General features: G+C 41.8%; 1 protein-coding gene across 5 annotated transcripts in view; it reads right to left on the reverse strand.

Moving 5' to 3' along the window:
- SLIT2 (slit guidance ligand 2) overlaps positions 1–18,602 on the reverse strand; it is a 375,759-nt gene extending 357,157 nt beyond the window's left edge. For 4 of the 5 annotated variants that reach the window (XM_047857140.1, XM_047857137.1, XM_047857139.1 and 1 more), the window contains exons 1-4: positions 16,947–18,600; positions 14,118–14,189; positions 12,877–12,948; positions 1,045–1,116 (exon numbers count right to left, since the gene is read on the reverse strand). In XM_047857140.1, the coding sequence (XP_047713096.1) occupies positions 1,045–1,116; positions 12,877–12,948; positions 14,118–14,189; positions 16,947–17,125 (395 nt within the window). In that variant the 5' untranslated portion in view covers positions 17,126–18,600. Of the gene's footprint in view, positions 1–1,044; positions 1,117–12,876; positions 12,949–14,117; positions 14,190–16,946 lie in introns of all 5 variants that reach the window. The other variant, XM_047857138.1, reaches the window with a different exon arrangement.
- Between the last annotated feature and the right edge of the window lie 3,015 nt (positions 18,603–21,617).

Raw genomic sequence — 21,617 nt, forward strand, 5'->3', positions numbered from 1 at the left:
GTAGTGAGCTAAGGCACCAGGAGGACTGAACAGAGACCGTGGCCACAGTGCAGGGAGGGCTTGAGGGCAGTGTTGCTAGACTTCCTACTTGTAGAATTGATAACAACACTATTGAACTCATAGGCTACGACAAAGCCAAGTTCGGAAAAAAAGGAATCCGCTCACTTCCCCCCACAAACAGGAACCTACGGGACGTCCCCTACCATCCAGGTGGAAGGCGTGCCGAGGAATTTCTTCTATATATCCCCAATTTCTTTCATGACATCCATGAACATCAATAATCATCGTTATTTGTTTTTCCAACAATTTGTTGCTTATCTCCCATCTGCACAAAATCACTCATATGGCTGAAAATCTAATTTTAAAAGCTTTCAAAAATGTGTTTTCACTATTACTTATTAGGTCAGTGTACAAGCATTCCAAGGAGGAAAACCTGATTCTGCCTAAAACTCACATTATGTTCTTTCCAAAGGAGCACTTCCGTTAACAGTCTATGACATATTTGTGAGGAAACGTTTACGGTCATTCCTATTGCAGAGTTTGGAATTCTGGCCTTAAAAGGAACATTTAAGAGGAAATTTACAGCCCTCTTTAAATACCTTATAATAATATTTCCAGACTAATAAACACGACTCCAGCACAGAAACAATGTCGAGAAAGCTGACATTAAGAACCCTAACTTTATAACAAAACACTGCCAACTTCCTCTTCAGAGGAAGTATAGTGGCAAATTTTCCCTTCAGAACTTAATCAAAAGTTTCCATAAAAAAGTAAGGTAAATCTCCTCCTCATCACATAACCAAAAAGGAAAAATACAATTACAGTGACACATACATGAACCACTAAATGCTAACCAAATAGAACAACAGGAACCACTGGGAAACCAATCATAAACTTCCATAAGAAGAAAAAACAAGCAAGCTTTTAATCCATTAATCTATCAGTGAATAGATTCCAGGAAAGCACAAGGAAACAGATCCAAAATACATTTATTAAAATACAACGTACTACCCAAAGCAACAATAACTATTTCTGTCTACTTACAGCCTGTAGAGCTTCGAAGTCCCAAGAAACAGCAACTCAGGAAACAGCTGAAGGTGATTTCTGTTCAAACGCCTTTTGAGAAAAACAAAAACAAAGCGTATGTTACACAGAAAATACCCAACAATGAGTCTGTGATTTGGTAGTGTCGTGCCTCATCCTGTATTTCAGGAAAGGAAGAAATGACATTCAAAAGAATTCAAGCATTGCAAATCAAAAGTTGGTTACACCTTTTGTTACCTGACTCTTTAAAGCAATTTTCCATTATGTTTACTCAGATGATTACCGGCACCTAAACCCTAACCTCACATCCTGTGCAACATCAGTCATCCAGAATATACACAACGAGAAAGGATTTCTTGCCTAGGACTCTGCTGTCTAGGTTAGGTGAATGCGAGATACAATGCAAACACCACAGTAAAGGTGCCCTAAGATAATTCATGCACTGTCCCAGATGACCTAAATTTTTAGCCAAGGCATTGTGGGGAAATGGAAATTTCAATTTTGTTAGCATTTTGTTTAGCTGCGGGGAAAAAAAAAAGTGTGAGGAAATGTCAGCATGATTTGTCCCTATGGGCGAAAGCAGAAGAAAACGGCCAAGTCCAAACCTAAATCCACAGTTCTTGACCCTTAACTGAAAATAAGGCTGAAACAGAACTAATAGTAGTGGCTAAAAATGTTTAGATCGTGCTTTTTTACATGTTTACCTGATATGAATGTAACTTTAGAGTTTAGAAAAAAATTTGACTGCAACTCTAACTCAATTAAGCCCTGATGCTGTGTAACTAAGTTCTTCTGGACTGTGCACACTTCCTGAAGGCTAGGTAGATCCTGATGCTGATGTACTAGGATCTCAATCCCATTCATCTCACGTGGACGTGTTAATGTTTCAGTAAAAATAAATGTTCACATCTCTGCTTTTCCCAAATTTATTTAAAAAAATTTTTTTTAAATGTTTATTTATTTTTGAGAGGAGAGACAGAGCATGAGCAGAGGAGGGGGCAGAGAGAGAGGGAGACACAGAATCCAAAGCAGGCTCCAAGCTCTGAGCTGTCAGCACAGGGCCTAATGCGGGGCTCGAACTCACAAACCATGAGGTCATGACCTGAGCCAAAGTCGGACACTCAACTGACTGAGCCACCCAGGCGCTCCTGCTTTTCCCAAATTTAAATTACATGAAAGCTGATGCAAAATGTACATTTAAATGATTTACAAGTTGCAAAAAAAAAAAAGATTTATAAATTTCTATTGCCCTACAGGAGAGTAAGGAGGTCCAGAAAACTAACGACACTTTGAAGAAACTTGAGTATTAAATATAAATGTCAAAAGGACAGGAAAAGAAAGCATGCCAATCTTGACTTATTTATTTTTTTATTTATTTACCTATTTATCTACCTATCAATCTTGACATATTTAAATGGCCATCTGGTAGCAGCAAAATTATATTTAATCTCCAGAGGGCAGAACTGGCACTAGTGAATGCATTTCTTAAGAGAGTATATTATAGGGGCGCCTGGGTGGCTTAGTTGGTTAAGCGTCCGACTTTGGCTCAGGTCACGATCTCACGGTATGTGAGTTCGAGCCCCGCGTCGGGCTCTGCGCTGACTGCTCAGAGCCTGGAGCCTGTTTCAGATTCTGTGTCTCCCTCTCTCTCTGACCCTCCCCCGTTCATGCTCTGCCTCTCTCTGTCTCAAAAATAAATAAATGTTAAAAAAAAAAAGAGAGTATATTATAAGGAAGACCTTTCTAAGAATTAGTGAATTTCCAAGAATTAGAAGAAATGGAATGATCTGCCTTGAGAAACTCAACTTCTGATTCCACTTTCATCCAAGCAGAGGCAGTGTGTATTTTTTTCTTTTTCCTGCAAAGGACGTAATCAAAAGAACTCCCGCATTAGGTGAAAAATTATACCAGCTGAACTTCAGAACTTCTTCAAACTCCAAAATGCCATGAGGTAATGATGAAGACTGTAACTTTTGTTACATAAACTCACATTAGGAAGAAGCTGATTATCTACAGAAACATTCTAGGCACTTAATAAAACGCACACTTGTAAAAAAGTATGCCAAGACGATTAGGGGGAAAATGGTAAAATTAGTGGTGAAAGGGTGGAATTTCTTTCCACTTACGCTAATTTTTATAAATAAAGCATATAACAAGGTTAAATTTAAAGTGAAACCAAAAGCTTTTACTTATTTATTTTTGTCTGCTGGGAATGGAGAAAGGAAGGAGTATTTCTGAGGGAGGATGACTTCCAGAGTCTACTATTATACAATTTTCATAAAATAAAACTTAACTATGACCTTGTTATATTTTTCTCTCAAGAAACAGACAACAAATATTCACAATAGTGGCAGTTAGAATTTTTCTAGGGAAGCGACCGCTCTTGGAAAGACTCCCATTATTCAAGGAGACAATCTCCATTTCTAAAATGGCAGAGATGGGCTATGGCAATCTCATCCAAACCACTGGACTAATAAACATCCTCCAGGATTCACCGGCCATAACCAGTATGCTCCTTCAAGCCTCCGGTCCTTGCAAAGCCCCAGCTGTTTGGAGAGCTTTCCCTATTCTGAGGGTACTTTCTTACAACTTCTGTGAAGCTTCCCTGATCCCCCTACAGAGAGGTAGTTCCTCCCTTGTCTGTGTCCCCATACCCTCGTGGCATTTAATAAATAAGAGTCCTTGACGTATTTCATCACATACTGGTCTGTTTCCCAGTAGGCTGTAAGCTCTTCGAGTACAAAGACCACATCTTTGTATTCTTTCCCTTCCTCTCTGGCACTCAGTGGATTTTTAGGAAATGTTAAATGAGAACACACTTGTCTTCTTGCATTTTGATATACTTCAGCGACGCTCTAGCATATGCATTTTATATTCGGCCAACTATTCCCCTGGGATGCTTCCTGAGGATCCTGTCTTAGTTTTTATGCCACTTTCCAACTAACCAAAGCCCCACCACCAACCTTGCTTTCATGTGCCCTATAAAGCAATTATGTCCTTCCCCTCCCATCAACCTCTCTCCCACTGCCATACTCAACATCATCTAGAAGTTAGAAGGAATTTGATATGTTTAAATAATATCAGATATTGTGAGAAAGAAGATATTTCAGATTGGGTGTAGGCAGTGTCTTTTTTTTTTTTTAATGTTTATTTATTTTGAGACATAGAGACCCAGAGCCAGAGAGACAGAGAGAGAGAGAGAGAGAGAGAGAGAGAGAGAGAGAGAGAGAGAGAAGGGCAGAGAAAGAGAGAAAGAGAGAGAGAATCCCAAGCAGGATCGGAAATGTCAGCATTGATTCCACAATGCAGGGTGTGATCTCATCAATTTTGAGACAACGGCCTGAGCTGAAATCACATCAGACACTTAACTAACTGAGCAATCCAGGCACTCAAAGTAGTGTCTTTTTCTTTTTCTTAATTATTACTTTCATATTCCCAGCCATTCCTAATTCACTCCAAAAGCGATAGCTAACATAAGCATAACTAAGCTTACTACATGATGATCACTGTTCTGAGAGGTTTACATGAATTATCTCCTTCGTTTTTCAGAACAACCCCAACAGTAGATACTATGGTTACTGTTGTTCTGGAGAAGGGTACACAGCTCATAGAAAGTGGAGCTAAAACCTGAATTCAGGTAGGGTGATTCCAGAACATATCATCTGAAACATTTCTCTCAAAGAGACACAGTCTAAATATTTCTAAACATTAATTAAAAATAATGTAATACTGAAATTTCACTTCTCATCCATCTTTCCTTGGGAAAAACATAGCTTTATAGAGCCCATTTCTTTAATATCTATGAATGAAACAACTGAAAATAAGACATCATTAAAACAAAACAAAAAAAAATTCTATACTCAGCTCACTGAATTAAAGATCTGTTCAAAATGCCTAAGGTTGAGAGAAAAATGAAAATATGTATAGTTTTCTCTGAATCCAGGTAGTTTATCATCTTTTCATGAAAATTACTGTGAATGGTCTTAATATTGTCTAAATCAACCGTATGCATAAGACAAGGTAATATAGTAGAAAGGCAGATAATAAATGATGTGATAACATGCATAGAAAAACAGTATTATGCTTTTTCCCTCTAAAAGAATATCATGGGGCACCTGGGTGGCTCAGTCAGTTAAGCATCCAACTCTTGCTTTCGGCTCAAGTCAGGATCTCACAGTTTGTCAGTTCGACCCCCACGTCAGGCTCTGTGCTGACAGTGCAGATTCTGCTTGGGATTCTCTCTCTCTCCCTCTCTCTCTGCCCCACCCTCATTTGTGCTGTCTCTGTCTCTGTCAAAATAAACAAATAAACTTAAAAAAAAAAAAACATAAAAGACTACCAGTACACTTTTTGTTCCTGTTCTTTCTTGAATCAGTGCTAAGAATGAATGGAAATACAAACATTAAAATAAAAGGTGAAACTCTTTCAAAATACTCAAAGGAAAAACTTGAAAGTGGGGATTTCCTGTAAAATGACCAGAAATTAACCCTTTAAAAGGATTTTTTTAAATCCAGAATTACTTTAAAGACCATTAAGGTGCACAACAATTTCTAAACAGGGCTGGAGTAGAACACAGACAGAATACTTCTTAGCAGCTTGAAAAGGATACTGCCATAATGCTAATGCTAATGTAAATGAGTTAAAGAAGCTAAAATCTGATGGTCCCAGAACAGGAAAACAACATGTAGTGAATGAAATGTATCTCACAGAAGGATTTATGGGAGCCAGCATAAATTGGCTCCATTAAGCAGACCAGGTGGTCAATTACCTATTGTTCAGAACAAGGACAATTGTGTTGAAGATTCATTATACCCAGCTCCTGTGCTACCAGCTAGATGGAATCTGCCCACAGGATCTCTGGGCTAATTGAGATTCTCGGGATGGTAATGCATGATTCCAGAAAGGTGTGCAAAATGCGTCTCAAAGACACTTTTCCTTAGGGCAAAGATGAGAGGGATGCCAGTAACTGCTTCCTCTGTGTTACTGCTAGTTTTGAGCGTGACCTTCAGTGGGGTGAATGATCTTTCTGTATCACACAAAACACCACTGGTCTCTGAAATGCTTATTCTTAACAACCTCAATTTGAAGGGCAGCCTGAGCATTATTGACAAGCACTGCTTCAAATTATGATCTGTCAACTGTTTCTATGTCTTGTCCATTGGTAAAAGTGACAGCCTCTTATTTTTTCAACTTTCACCAGTGAATATTTGCAACCTCCATCCCAATTCAAAGTGTAAAATGAAAAGAATTTTACCAAAGCCAATGGAAAATATATGTCTCATATCTACCGGCTGTTGTAAATATAAGGTATTTAGCGATGTGCTTGGTCTAGAACAAGCATTCTATAAATGCTGCCTTAATAAGCTTATCATGTATAATCTCCTGTTTTTCGTACAAAAATGCCTTCTTTTCAGGTAAATTTCTACTCATTCTTAAAATGTTTTTATTCTAATGCTTTCTTTTCAGGTAAATTTCTACTTATTCTTAAAATGATTTTATTCTAACTTTTTTTTAAGGCAAATATTTTAACATTTGTGTATTACTTCGATGGATAAATCAAACTTATGAGTAAAAATGTTGCTTCCACTTCATTCCCCGTACTTCTTGGCATTTCTTTATATATCCAGAGCAATGAGAAATACTCTGAAACAAAACTTGAAGGTATTTTTATACATTCTTTCCATCTCTTCTATTGCCATATGCCATAATAAGAAAACCAGAATAAAACCGGTAATAAAATGTGAATGTACAAAAGTCAAATTTATTATGTACACATTTTATTAGCTCAATAAAATAATGCCTAAACTGAGCTTTCGAAAAACAGGAGAAATGTTGAAAATCATGATAAGAGTTCCTTAAATACTAACCATGTGACCAGCGTTTTGTGAAACTATGTGTGCATTATTTTATTTAGACCATGTACTGCCAGCATGCAAGATAATAATTATCTCTGTTCCAAAGGCGAGGAAACTGAGGTTTTGAAAGATGAAGCAATCTGATTAATATCTCCCAGTGGAACTCAAACCAAAGGTTTCCCAGTTTTGCACAATAAGGGGATAACAGACAAATGAGAGTTACCCAAAGCGTGACTATTGCTCATTGAAAGGAAGAGTTTTCTGGTGTCACTCTTATCTAATGTTTCTGATTTTAAAAGGGGGTATAAGAGTTTGTGTCTGTTTAGAAAGCATAAACGACAGTATAACCAATGAGTGTTTGCTGCATTCTATAGAACAGGCAACAGAAAATAAAACTACAAAGTGCCTACGCAGAGGGGAGTCTGTGTTCTTTGCACCCTGCGCTCACTGCCAGAAGCTAGAAGAGCAGCACACACGTGAGGAGCTCCAGACCTACCCACCTGCATCCAAAGTGGATGAACACGGCAGACGACAGTCAAACATTTTTTTGTAAATGTTCTCTTAAAGTAATATTCCCATTACGTCAGTACCAAATCACCCCTATTGTTACCAAACTGTCATTCTGAAAGCATTTTCCCCAATATTCCCTCCAGTCCCGCAGATATAAATTGCTCTGAAAAAAAGGTAAGTGCAGTCTTTATGAAAGTCCACGCAGAAAAGTCTCTAATTGCATGCAAAGTTGTGAAATTCCATCTAGCGGGCATAATTCAAGCAGAAAGGGATCCAACAGGAATGAAAGACAGAATTCAATGTAAAATATCTGACATTCACTGCTTCCGCAAATACATTGTAACAGTGCAAACTAAACTACTCATTTCAGGGAGGTATAAAGGACACAGCATCCAGCAAACACTGTCACAAAGGATGAGCCCAAAACAGATGTGGGAAAAATAAACAGCCTTGCTGCTTCAGAATGTATAAAACGGTCCACAAAGAGCAAACAGGCCTTCTCACCACCCTTCAACTTCAAGGCTCATAAAAAATGTTGCATGAGAAACCCTTTTGGATGCATTCAATGTTCCGCTAAACTTTCAATAGTGCACATGCATTAAAGCCTCACATGATCAGTCGTATACATAAATGAAAATAGTCCAATATCGCTTATAAACAAGTGAGAATAATTCACATGGAACAGATATCACAGATAAAGTGATACACACTTGATCATCAATAGCATTTTTATCTCATGCAGGGCATATATTCAACCTCTGTTAGCAAGTTTGACATGTTCTTTGAAGACACACTTTATTTCCTAGGAAGATAACTGCCATGATTTTAAAGTTGGTAGTATAAAGAAGCCAGAGAACAATTCTTTTGAGATGAGCTTGCATTCTTTTCCAAGGCGATTAAAACTGTTGGCTTGCCCTACTTTAAGAAAAGCACTATGTTATGTGTTGCCTGTAAATTTGTAGGATTAGTCAGAAGAGGGATTCTCCACATTCTTGATGAACAGGGGATAAGTGGTGCTTCCTTCAGACCTGTTCCACAACATATTCTCTACTTGAACTCATGTGTAGAGACCTACAACAGAAATCCTAGAGCACCGTAATTCCTCAGCCTCACCCTGGCTGTCACGTGCTTAGGAATGGGGTGTGCACGTGGGAGAACTAATTCAGCACCACCTTAAATAAAATATTAATGTGTCCTTTAGGTATTCTCTCCTGAGTGTGCAGTGTTTGGTCAAATTTAGGTTCCATTGTAAAGGGATTTAGACTTGTCTAAATTAAAATGAATATCTTCTTTATATTGGCTGTATAGAAACTTGAAAATGTCTACGGGTACAGGTTTATTTTCCAGTATTCCCTGCATGGTTTCATTATAATACTTCAGGACTCATTTTTTAAGCAAAAACAAAACAAAACAAAAAAAAACAAAAAAACCAAACAAAAAAAACAGCATATCAAATTACAAAGTTAGTAGGAAAAATATAATTTCAAATCCAATGATAGTAAAACTTGGAGAGTTTAAAGCAATACTTGTTTTAAATGAACACGTTCACGTTACTAGTATGAAAAGAAAAACAGTCCAAAACCTTGCCTTTATCATTCCTGCAATTTCCTTATTGCAAGGGTACAAGATGATGCAAGTTAATGCAAAGCCTAATACTCCAAGATTTTCTATTGGTTTTCATTAACACAATCTAGGAATATCAGGCTTTTATTTTGCATATAAGCATTTCATTGCATTTAGGACTTCATGTCCTAACATTTTTTTTGACAACCCAAACAATATCAAAACTTTCTCATACTCTTGCTTTCCCATTAGGAAGGAACCTATAAATGCATAAATTTTCACTAGTGGAAACTGAAGTGGCCTTCTCCTTAAAAGGTCATAAAATAGAACTTTAATGACTGCAGTATAATCCCATAAACTAGAAGTGAACAACAGAATTTTATACGAGCCCACAAAAGTTTGGGGCCCCAATATGATTTTTTTGACCCTCAAAGACATGATGCACCAGCGAAGAATCACTTTGAATTAACAATTTTGCATGGAGACTATCGCAGATATACACAGGTATCTTCTGGGAATCATAAAAATGTATATGTCATACATGTTCCGATTCTTTCTTGTAGCTTATTTGTAGTTTGCTTTGCATTAATTAGTTTCCATTGAATTAACTAGTCACTTAACTACATTAGATTTTGGTCGAACACCTCAGCTAAACAAATAGGATACCTCCTAATACAATCTACATGAGGCACATTTCTCACGGTTTCCTTCCATTCCCAGATAACAAGTACTACTGGCAACACAGAACATGGAAATCTGCCACTACACATGTGAGGTCTGAAAGTATGGGAGGAAACTGTCAAGACAGGAAGTAACATGTGGTCATGGTGTGTAACCATGATTAAAACATACTCCTTTTATAGTGATTCATAACCACATTCTGATGATGATCATATTATCTGATGTTATTTTCCATACAACAGAAAGGAGGGAGGGAGGGCGTGTGGAAGGAGGAAGGTTTTTAATATCCACTTATTTCTTGACTTTTGACTGATATAACCTTGTATTTATTGATTCTTTGAAGTGCAAAACAACCTTTCTTTTTGTAGCTATAATGCTTGGATTCACAAATAATGACTTTCTCTATGCTAAAATCAAATTCACCCTAATAACATGACTGTTTCTTACAGATTAAGAGTTGTATTTCTAGAAGGGCACAGATCTTATCTCCTGTTTTCAGATTTGTCTTCTTTCTCTAGATCAAGTTAAAACTCTACCAACATAAAACAAAAAGGAAAAACTTGTAATTTTTAAATGTTCACAAGATAGCCTTTTGGAATTGTTTTAATTTTATCATTTTAAAATGAAAAAAGTTTAGAACCATATATGGCACACAAATAAAATTAATATTTTTATTTTTTGTTCTTCACACAAAAAAATGAAAATTAAGCTACTGTGAATACTATATGAATGGCATTTATAACATAAACCTGCATTTATAACTTTTTCTTATTTAGAATTTGAATGGAAAAATTCACATCTAAATTGCTAAAAACAATATAAGTTCACACAACATATAATTAGTTAAAAGTTAATTCATTGATGTACTTCCAGTTTCTTACAATGTTTCTTGAAACTTCATAGGGGGAAAAAGGCAGTTTTTGAGATGTTGTCACCACCTACTAAAATAAGAATATATCCCATCGGCCATAGTAACTTATTTATGGACCCCTCTGGTTAGCTTTTTTTTATTTGTATTTTTTTAAATAATATACTGAACAAAATCTATAATAGTTTATTTCATGATAACTTGAATGCATTCTTCGGCAAAATCTCCTTGCCATTTAATGTATTTAAAAAAATAAATATTTGAAAAGTGTATCCACAATGTTCCTAAGAAATGATTTTGAATTCCAGAGTCCCAAGGAGATGAATTGGCTGTCAGATAGCAATGTGCTTCCATCAGAAGGACTTGGCAGTTGTAAACAAAAGGAATTTTCTCAGCTTTTCCTCACAAATATGAAATATTTGCTCTCCGCCAACAGCTGGGGTGATTTAAAGAAGTCCTGCATATATATTAGTTTCATTCAAAATTACAAATCTTCCTCCCACTCTGAAACATCTGACTGCATCTTAGTGGAATAGAAAATTGTTCTGAGATGAAGTGACATTCTCAGGGGAAGTAAAAGCGAAAAACTAGTACCTACTTACAACTCTAAACAAATTTCAGATCATAAGGCATCTGGTTAATAATTTTTAGAAAAAAGTGAATTTGTTCAAGTGATATTCGAAGTGGCTTGAAAAACAACGAAAAGGTTTGGTTTGTTCTAGCATTTCTGAAGATATTTAGAATGACAATATAACCTAACTGAGACTGCATGAAAAGTCATCGAAATTCCTTCAACTGGATGGTGGTTAAGGATCAAAATATATGTTTCCGTATGATAGTTAAAAATTATTCATGAAAAAAGTGTTAACACTTGAATTATAATTTAAAATTCTCTATTCATCTCACCAAATATTTAAATTACATTGATACTTTTTAAATGGATGAATTAAAAATACCTTTACAAGATACTCACTAGGAATTAACTATTCACAAAGCCCACGAAGGAGATCAAAGAATACTTTCAGAGTATCTTTATACACCAAGAGATAGGTTATGAACTTATGAACTTCGTAATGAACTTAACTAAATGTTTACCTCGTTTTTATTTCTCTCTGAAAACTAGCTCAAAGTAGTGATTTTAAATTTATTTTAGTTATATTCCCTATTTTGGAATATATATCATGGACAAAATATTACAATAAGATAGACATCCCAGGGTTTAATTTTACTCGCGGTGATAAAAATGATGCCTATATATTTACAAATATCTTAGAAATTGACAAGCCATTTTTGTCTACTTAAAATTACACAGAATTAACTTCTGCCCTTGGGCCCAGTGAATCTGAATAAGTGCTATGCCTAAAATTAACTTTATATTTCATTATTTTAAATAAAATTTTTATTTTTACCTAAAGTGCCTATTAAAGCAGGCATGGAAATTGTTGCTATGTTTAATAGAGCTGTTACATGCCCTTAAAATGCAAACTTACTAAACTTGAGTTATCAAAACATATGAGACATGGAATTCATACCTCAAATTATATAGTGTGTAATTTATCTTAATTATTTCAGACAGATATTTCGTACTCTGTAGATATAAATTAATAACGGCCCTCAAGTAGTATATATCAATGCATAAGATTTTGTGTCTGAAAATATAAAATATATTTTAAACTCTGAAGTCCACACGGCCTTCTTGGGGGCAAAAAAATCTTAAAATAACCATGCTTTGATACTATAATTCTTGCTTCCATTTCTCCTAATCTTTAAATTCTTTTTCCAGGAGAAATATGTAGAAAGCTACTATAAAATAATGAAAAGAAGTTGTGAATAGCTATTACTAACAATGTTCACCATAAGTGATAAGTATCAAAAAGCAAATTTTCACCACTGAGAATTTAAAACATGTTCTCAAGTGTCACCGGTGACACACAAAGCAACAGCATGAAAATTAAAATAACAGCTAGCAAAACTTTTCTTTTCCATAGCATATTATAAATGCAAATCAAATAACCACCTTTCTTCCTATAAAAGCAAATAAAACAAACTAGATGGACAACAAGGAAAACATGTACCTCTCTAAGTACCAAAGCGATAGTTATTCAAGGAAATCAATGTCTCAGGAAAGAAGTCTGTTTTTTTTTTTTTTATCTTTATTAAAAGTTAGTACTATTTATGGAAAATCCCACAATTTGCAATTGTAAATTAGCCTGAAAACCACTTATTCGACCTTGTATTTCTGTAAAACTTTCAAAGATTAAGACACAAAGTTGAAGACATGGCCCTTGAAATTCAAGGATTTTTTTAAAAAAAATACAGTTATGTCGTCATAACTTTGGAATTAAAAATACTTACAGTCTCTCCAGTTCTTTAAGATCCTGGAATGCTCCTCTTTCAATGGTGCTAATCTTATTCTCCATAAGCTGACTGAAATGCAAAGTATAACAGGGTCTTAATGTTACCACTCCCCATCTAATAAGCAAGTTTCAGTTCAGCCACTGAGACACTCATAACCTCCTTCCCTTTATAAAATTAAACAGTGCTCTGGTTTGAGATTTCGTATGAAATTTAAGGATGGTATATTTGAGAGAAATCACAGAGGGCCGAGGGCATCCACAGCACAAAACTTTCACAGAAAATACTAAAATACTAGTAAAAGTTACTAGTCAAAACTGTGAAACTCCAACTGGAGTTTATCCTGAAGAGCAACCCATGACACGGCAGTTTTGATGGCTGTTTTTGGTAAACTGATTTTGGAGTGAGTTCTTCACTGAAAGAATCCATATACAGTATGTCACCATACCCATACTTTAATTCACTTATGGATATACACTGGAAATTGGATGATTTCATAATAGCCAAAATGTGTCTTTTAAAAGATAAACACTCAACACAATGATCAAAAGTATATGTTCATTGCAATGTATATATTTACAAATCTGTGGGTAAAAATAGTTTCACATTACACTGAATCTCACATGATGGCTCCCTCACAATATATTTAACCCACTAATTAAAGAAGTAATCGTAACGCAACAATGTTATAAAAACTACAAAAGATGTGAAATACAACATTCCAAAATATGACCAGCAATATTTTTATAAACACTTCCCACCAAAAACTGTGAAGACTTGGATTGCTTGATTTTAATGTTAGGAATCATATCTCAGTGCTGTTTGCTAAAAAAAAGTCTTCTATATTAGTAATAATAAAATGCAGACCCACTTAAATTCTTTCTAGTTAATCTCAAATCCTAAAAGTGTATCAAATGTCTCACATTACTTATTCATATTGTGGAAGCAATTATTCTACACTTTTATATGCATGAGGCACTTAGGGTATGGTATAGCAAACATTTGAGGTCATTTCTATAATATTGTTTCAATGGCAAGCATCCAACCTTAAAATAAAAGCCTACATTTTCATTAAAAGCTATAATACATTGATAAACAAAAAAAGAAAGGAAACCAAGACCTTTTAAAATTTTATGTTTCTGTCATTGGGACAGTTTTTCAAAGTGAGACCAGTAACAATACAAAATATGCAGCCTCAAGAACAAAAGAAAATGTTTCAAAATACAGAAGAACATACTTACAGAACTCTTAAGTGTCTAAGACCAGCAAAATCTGTCTTGGTAATCCGTGTGATGTTATTTCCATTCAAATCCCTAAGAGAAAACAAGAAAATGAAAGTTCCATTTTATTTCTATCAAGATCTAGTTAAAGAAAAAATTAAAAGTAAATAAAACTTTAAGGTGAAAGATCAGTTCCAATTACTAAAGTAAGTTACAAAGTAAAAGACAGAAGGGAGTAGTTACCTTTGAAATATTTTTTTTTTTCCTAATGATTCTTAACAAGTTTACAAAGTCCATGCTTACTGGCATCTGACAAGAACATGAAGTGATTATGTTATCACGAAAAGTCCTCTTTTGTGTGTGAATGGAAGTGCTTTCAAGTTCTGTTTTTATAAGGATGTGTCTATTAATTTCCCAGGTATTCTGCTATTTGACTATTATTGTTAGGCACGCCCCCAAAAAGTTCCCTTCAGGCGCTTAAGTGGAACAATTTTCTAATACTACTCAGAAAGACATTTTTAAAATTCAGAACCCTGTCCTTAGGTGGCATGGTGGCTAAACTTTCTAAGGCAAAGGAAAAAAAACGTTAGAGTGCCATCAAAAGAACTGCACTTCAAAGACTTGCATTTATAGGCATTTACCTTCCAACAATTCTATGTTTGTATGAAAACTAAACTCTTCATTTGCAGCTCAGGGAACCCCGCTGAGACTGTAAAGTGAAAACTACTAGCAGGGGCAAGAATGGAAATAGATTCAGGCCCTCACATTTTTGTTCGGATTTCAGCACCACGTTTCCTTCCAGTCACCACCCCCTTTTCTGGCATCTTAGGTCAAGATCTAAACTTGCCCTGGTTCTAATCATTTCAAGTAAAACCAGGCTTTGCTGCGGTTTGCATGTTGTCCTTCACGGAAGTAAGTTTTCTCTTACCTCTGACTTGAAAACATCGTGTTTGAAATTTGCATTTAAAGCGCTTATTTTGTCAATGGTAGAGTCCTATAAGCCAGCACTGAGCAAACTGTTTTCTGAAAACTTTACTGACCCCTCTCTGCCCCCCCTCACCCCCCCCCCCCCCGGCACCAAGGACCTGAAACTCAAATTACTATTTTGTTCTAAGTGCACTTCTTTTTGTTGAGTAAGACATATGAATGTCTCAACTTTAAACTGTTCTGGATAGCATGCAGTGACAAGCGCTAACACAGAATTCTGCAGTGCTCTCCCCAACCCAACGCTCCATGCCGAGCAAAGTAGCACCAAGTTGTTCCTACAACTGTTAGGGTCTTTTACGGGCTATTTGACGGAACAAGAATCCTTACCCCCCCACCGCCATCCCAGACAAATGTAGTAGATCACATTTTGACAAGACACCCTCGGTCGGGCCCCAACTAGCCCAGCGCTTCGGGCCTGGGAAGGAGGGAGAAGTGGGGGGCAGGCCAGTGAGGCTGGGGGTGGGGGAGCCATTTGCAGAGGAAGAAAGGGCTCAATTCCGGCCTTTAAGCTGAGGGCGAGGCAAAGGAGTTAGATAAGAAGAGCGACTCGACGCGCGGCGGGCGGCGCGGGTCCCAGCGGGTCCCCCGCGCGGCCCGCAACCCTCACAGCCCCGGGGGCGCAGAAGCCGCGGCAGCAGAGTCCGGCGCGCTGGCCCCCGCCGCCCTCGCCCCGCGCACCCGGGCCCACGCGCAACGGCGAGGGGAGCGCGCCCAGGGCGCTCGGGCAGCGCGGGGCGGCGGCCTCGGCGTTCACAAAGGGAATGGCCTCCATGCTCCGCTTCCCTGAACTCGGGAAGTGCCCCACCAGGAGCGCGTGGGCCGTCAACACCGGGTCTGCGATTACTTCTTCATTAGAGATTCGCAGAGACAGGGAGGCGGGGATGTCTGCGGGCAGCAGAGCGCGAAGAAGGGAAGGAAGGAGAACTGCGGCCACGTGAATGGGCGCAGAAACTGCGAGAAAGGTGCACGGGGGTGATCCGGGGCTCAGCGGGAAGGGCCGGAGGGGGCAACGGAGGGCCGCGGGGTCGCCGTAGCAGTCAGCACCCTGCTCGGCCGGTTCGGGTTGGAGAGCCAGCCCTAACTTCGCCTAGACGTTGGGAAACGGTCCTCCTCTTCAGTCACCCGCTGGGACAGGTCTCCTGGGGCCCGCCGCCGCCGCCTCCTCGCTGGGGACGTGGGGGGGGGGGGCGGGGGAAAGAGTCGCGGGGGCGGCGTGCGGCGGCCGAGAGAGCCGCCTAGGTCCTGGGGCATCCTTCCCTCTGAGGCCTGCAGAAGAGCGCCCCCGGGGCGGACCCAGCCGCCCCACGACCCCTTCTCCCCACCCCTCCGTCCCCAGGAGGGAGACACTGAGCCGCGGAGCGGAGGTTTCTCCCCTTTGAGTCCTTCCGCCAACCGCCCCCCGCCCCCCCGCGCCACCCCGCGGCGACAAACGCTGGGATTCGGTCCTGAAACCACCCCGCCAGTGTTGGCCACCGCAAGGTGACTCCGTTTACAGAGTCTGAGGAACAAAGTCGCGTCTCCTTCGCCCCGGGCATCCTCCACTACTTGTCCCCACGTTAGCGGCTCCCCAAGCCCGAGAGAAGTCGCCTGCTCAGGGATGGAACTGGCTGGACGAAAGCGGGAGGAAAGGACCAAGCGCATCTGCCAGCCGGCCCGCCCCTCCTAGGGCAGCGGCCCCTCCCTGAGTAGCGCCCTCCTGTCCTTCGCCCTCCCAGGGAGTTCAAGCCCAGGATGCGCGTGCAGGAGAGCTACCCAGGCACAGGTCCCTGTGCGGCTTGATCCCTCCAGTCTCGATGAAGGGGATGCGCGACCCAGTGTGTGTGTGTGTGTGGCGGGGGCGGGGGGTGAAGATCCCGTACTCACAGTCTCTCGGTGTTTCGGGGGATATTCCTGGGCACGCTACGCAGCGCCAGCCCGTGACAGTCCACCGTGCTGCCCGAGCAGGAGCACTGCGCCGGGCACGCCTGCGGCGCCACCTCGTTCAGAATCGCCAGCACTAACCCCAGCGACAGGGATAGCGTTTGCCAGCCGACGCCGCACATCTTCCCCCGCCGCCTCCTCGCTCGCCGGCGCCGGGGGTTCCTCCTTAGCTCCTTGTTCCGCGCGAATCGCGCTGTGTCTGAGGCCCAGTCTCTGGCGCAGGGCTAGGAACCCAGAGTGTCCGGGTAAATGTACACAAAATAATTTGGAAGTAACAGTAATAATATTCAAGGCAGTAGAGATGGCACAGGTACGCGCCTCCCACTTCCCCTCCACCCTCCTCCAGCAGGGCAGGCGCTCCTCGGGTCCTGAAGGCGCAACTTTAGGTCCTGACGATCAATCGGCCAGGCCAAGGCTATAAAGAGACCCCAAAGCTGCGGGGAGGAGGTCACACGTCGTCTGTCTCTCAACGATCAACTTGGCGGTAAAAGAGCTGGGGCTCCTAAAGGCCGTAAAGATGCAGGGGCCGGATGCGCGGAAAAGGGAGTGCTCCGATTCCACGGAGGAGTCTTCAAATCCGATTCCAGTGGGGAGGCTATGAGACAGAAGAGGGGTGCTCAATAGAAATGGTGGCCTCGATCAAAGTGGGTTCTCCGAAGCTAGAAGGCGCAAGAGCCCCGCGGGCCGGGAGCGGAGCGCGCCGGACGACTGGGCATGGCGCGCGGGGGCGCACGGGGCGGGGGCGCAGCCTGGGGGTCGCGGGGCGGCGCTGCGTGCCTCCCGCGCGGTTCACTCGAGCGGCCTCCCCACAGCCTGCGGCTCTTCCGCAGCCGGGACACGTCCTCGCCGTTTCCCGACAGCCGAGGGCGGTTTGCAAACACACATGCACTTCGCCGAAGGAGATCTCGGCAATCCCGCCTCCCTCCTGGCGTCCTTGGCGACGCTCCGCACCGGGGCCTTCCCTGAGGTCACGCAGAAAAAGACAAAAGGGCAATGGGGCCGCCGCAGCAGGCAGAAATATCCACTAGTCACCACCCCGACAGAGGAAATCCAAGAGGCCAAGTTGAGGACCACGGCTCCTCCGAGGATTGGGTCGGGGCTGGCTGGCAGGCAGGCCGGAAGGTGTGCAAAGGCCAAGGTGGAGGTGTCCGCGTCTTGGGTCCTGCGGGAGAGAACTGGGGGATGACGAGGTGGCAGTTGGCCGGTGGGATCGGCTACCCCGAGGAGAGCCCAGAAGGCAGCTGAATGGCAGTCCCGTGCGCGCGCGTGTGTCGGCCCTTGGCGTCTCCCGGATACGCCGCAGCTCCGCAGCAGACACCTGATGGCAAAGGTGGACGAAACAAGAGCAGACTCCCGGGCAGGCGCAGCCCCTTGGCCGCCCCCCGACAGCCGCCAGCAAGTGGGCCCTCCTCCTCGTCAAAGTGCAGGAACTTTTCCCAGGCTTTGAATCCCGTCCCCCACGGCCACAGTGGGAGTCTTCCCGCCGACGTCGCGCCGCCGCCCGGATCCCGGTGCTGCACCTGACTCGGCGGCCGCAGTCCCGAGCAGCCAGTCTCCTTCCAGCCCCTTCCCCTCTCCTGGCTGCTATCCGCGCCTCCTTCTCCAGAGAGGGAAGTAGCGGAGAGGGAAAGCGGCGACAGGCAGCGGGGGCTCTGCTGGCTCCCGAGCTCCTGGCAAGTGTCTAAACAATAGGACGGACGCAGCAGCCCTAGTCTCGCTCGGCTGCGGGAAGGTGGGTTGTTGTTGTAACTGGAGTTGTTCGCTCGGGCTGCCTGGCGCTGAGCGCAGCCGAACAAAAACCCGCCCGGCGCCTCTGGAGCCGGCTTCGGGCCCCCGGACGCTCCCCTTTCTCTTCAGCACTCCCGCGGTGCCCGGAAAGCTCGGCAGCTCCCGCCTGCGCCCGGGAGCCACGGCGCTCCCATCACTCGCCGCTGCCGCCGCCGCCGCCTTCTTTAACCACCGTCTGCGGCAGCTACCGCCGCCACCGCCGCCGCCGCCAGCCTCCGCCGTCCGCGCGCTCCCCAAATAAATAACCCCAAGTCAGAAGTTAAGCCGGCGCCGGCCTTATATACCCAGCGGAGCCCCCACCCCTCGGCCCCGCCCCGCGCCGCCCGGCACCGCCCACTGGCTGCGCGCGGGGCGCCCGCACCTCGCCGGGGAGAGGTGAGGCCCCGGCTGCCAGCGCCAGGCGGAGGCGGCGACGGGCGGCGCGTTCCCGCGCGCCCTGGCTCGCGCCTTCGCTCCCACGCCCCGACAAAGTTTGCCGGAGGAAGGAGGTTTCCAGGCCCTTGCCCCCAGCCGCAGGCCCCAGAGGTGCCCCAGGCTCTGAGCTGGTCTTTCGCAGCGGAGGAATGGGGAGAGGGCGGCTTTGAACGCGACTCATAAATAAATAGCGCTGCCAATGCCTTTGCTGCAGCTTTTGCCACGCGATCCTAAGGGGCTGTTCAGTGTGTTTGCAGCGCAGCAAGACAGAGACAGAGAGATTGTGATTTAAAATTAAAAAAAAAAAAAAATTCTACCGAAATAGATCTGCCCGCGCTCACAGACACACACATGTGTATTTTTGGGAGCTTAAAAGTTCAGAGTTTTTGCAAGTTTTCCAGCCTTCTCGCCAGCCTTCCCATCTCTGAGCCACCCCCTTCCGTTTAACCCTTTCTTTATAGTCACACACTTCACACCAGTCTCGGTTGACGTCTTAGATTTACAGTATGCTCACAAAACCCTAAGGGCTTGAATGTATCCGTGTGATTTTACTCTCTTAGGAGGGTAAAATAAATCCCTAGCAACGCACATTGTAACCAGAAGGTTTCCTTTATTTAGGGGAAAATCTGGATTTTTTTCCCCCCCACTGTGAAAGAGAATTTCCTTCTTTCTTCTTGTCTCTTTAGTGTGATGTGTGTCTGGCAACTGCTACCACCCTCCTGCTCCCCACTCCTCTCCCAGCAAAAACCAATGTCATTATTGGGTTGAAATAGTAACTGAGAGTCAACTCCTTTGCTTGAATGTAAAGCACCTCACTTCCCATATCACCTTACAAGGCATTCACAGGAAGTAGTGTAAGCCCTCAGCCTAATGCCTGTCTCATAGAGTGATAATTATTTGTGTCATTATCTGTCATCCCCTTGAAAGCAAGGGAATCTAATTCATTTTTGTATTTCCAGCATCTAACAATATGCCAAACACATAGTGGGTGCTCTGAAAATTGACCCATTTTTTTTAAACATAAGAACGTAGTCAATCTGAAATTTCACCAATATCCCTATTAACTTTTTCCCTACTTAAGTTTTCCCAAATGTCTTTAATAAGGCTATCTCTACCTTTTCATTTTGTCTGCTCTGGAAATCTTAAAGCTATTCTGAGGACGTTTTCAAAGACAGCGGACCCATTAGATAACCAAATTGGAACTCATTTTAATGCCATAGATTTATGTTGCTCTGTTCTTTTAAAGACTTGAAAACATTGAACATTTATTAACTCATTTGTCCTTCTAGATTGTAGCCTCAAGGTCTGTTATGTAACTTCTTTAAGAAGTTGAGACTGGAAGGCATAGTCACATTTTCTTGTAAGAAAATTATAATGACTTAAATTATATATTTATATTATAAATTTATATTATAAATTAACTCTTATAATGAGTTAAATAATAAGTGCCTATGAATGACCAAGGATTCTTCCACCATCGTACCCCAACCCCAGTGAATTTTCTTTAGTCTGTACTAGCAAATTATATGTTGAAATATGTTTACTACCACACTAATTCATTCAGTATCCTAACTCTGATACCTTGTCAGCAATAAGAGGAGAGTACTTATATTCAACTTTATCCACCACGTAGAATCATAGTTCTGTATTTTAATTGCAAAAACATATCTTGCACTGCAATATTTGCAAATAATGCTGTTTATAATGTTGCACCAATGAAAGTCATAAACATGAGTTCAAGTTTGATTCTTTGTCTGGTTCACTTTCCATTCTGTGTAAAACCGAGAAAAGAACTGAAAATAACATTTGTAGCAACACGCCTATTGGAACAGGTTTTAAAATTTGATGAAAATTTAAATAAGAAGATATGTCCAGAGGCGCCTGGCTGGCTCAGTCGGTTAAGCATCCGACTTCGGCTCAGGTGGTGATCTCATGGTTTGTGAGTTGTAGCCCTGCATAGGGCTCTGTGCTGACAGCTCAGAGCCTGAAGCCTGTTTTGGAGTCTGTGTCTCCCTCTCTTTCTGCCCCTCCCCTGCTCATTCTCTGTGTTTCAAAAATAAATAAATGTTAAAAAAAAAATTTTAAGAAAAGAAGATCTGTCCGGTGGATTTCATGAAGAGGAAAAGGAAGACTGCAACGCATTCCTTAGCAACATGGCACATTAATTTCTTTGCGTTGTGTTTCAGCTAATAGAAGGAAATGTAGACATGAGTGACCAGGTTTCTCATTTTTAAGGCTCTTATTATAGTATTCCTTCAGTATTGTTGTAGGATGTTTCTTGGAGGCCTTGCATGCTTCAATGCCATTAACTTCTAGGTCTCCGTTTTCCTGGATTATGTTGCTCCCAAATGAGATTTGAATTTCTCTTTGACTGTGCTATACCCATCCTGAGGAAAGCCTTCTGTGATGCTT

This window comes from Prionailurus viverrinus, chromosome B1, assembly GCF_022837055.1.
Source record: "Prionailurus viverrinus isolate Anna chromosome B1, UM_Priviv_1.0, whole genome shotgun sequence".
NCBI lineage: Eukaryota > Metazoa > Chordata > Mammalia > Carnivora > Felidae > Prionailurus > Prionailurus viverrinus.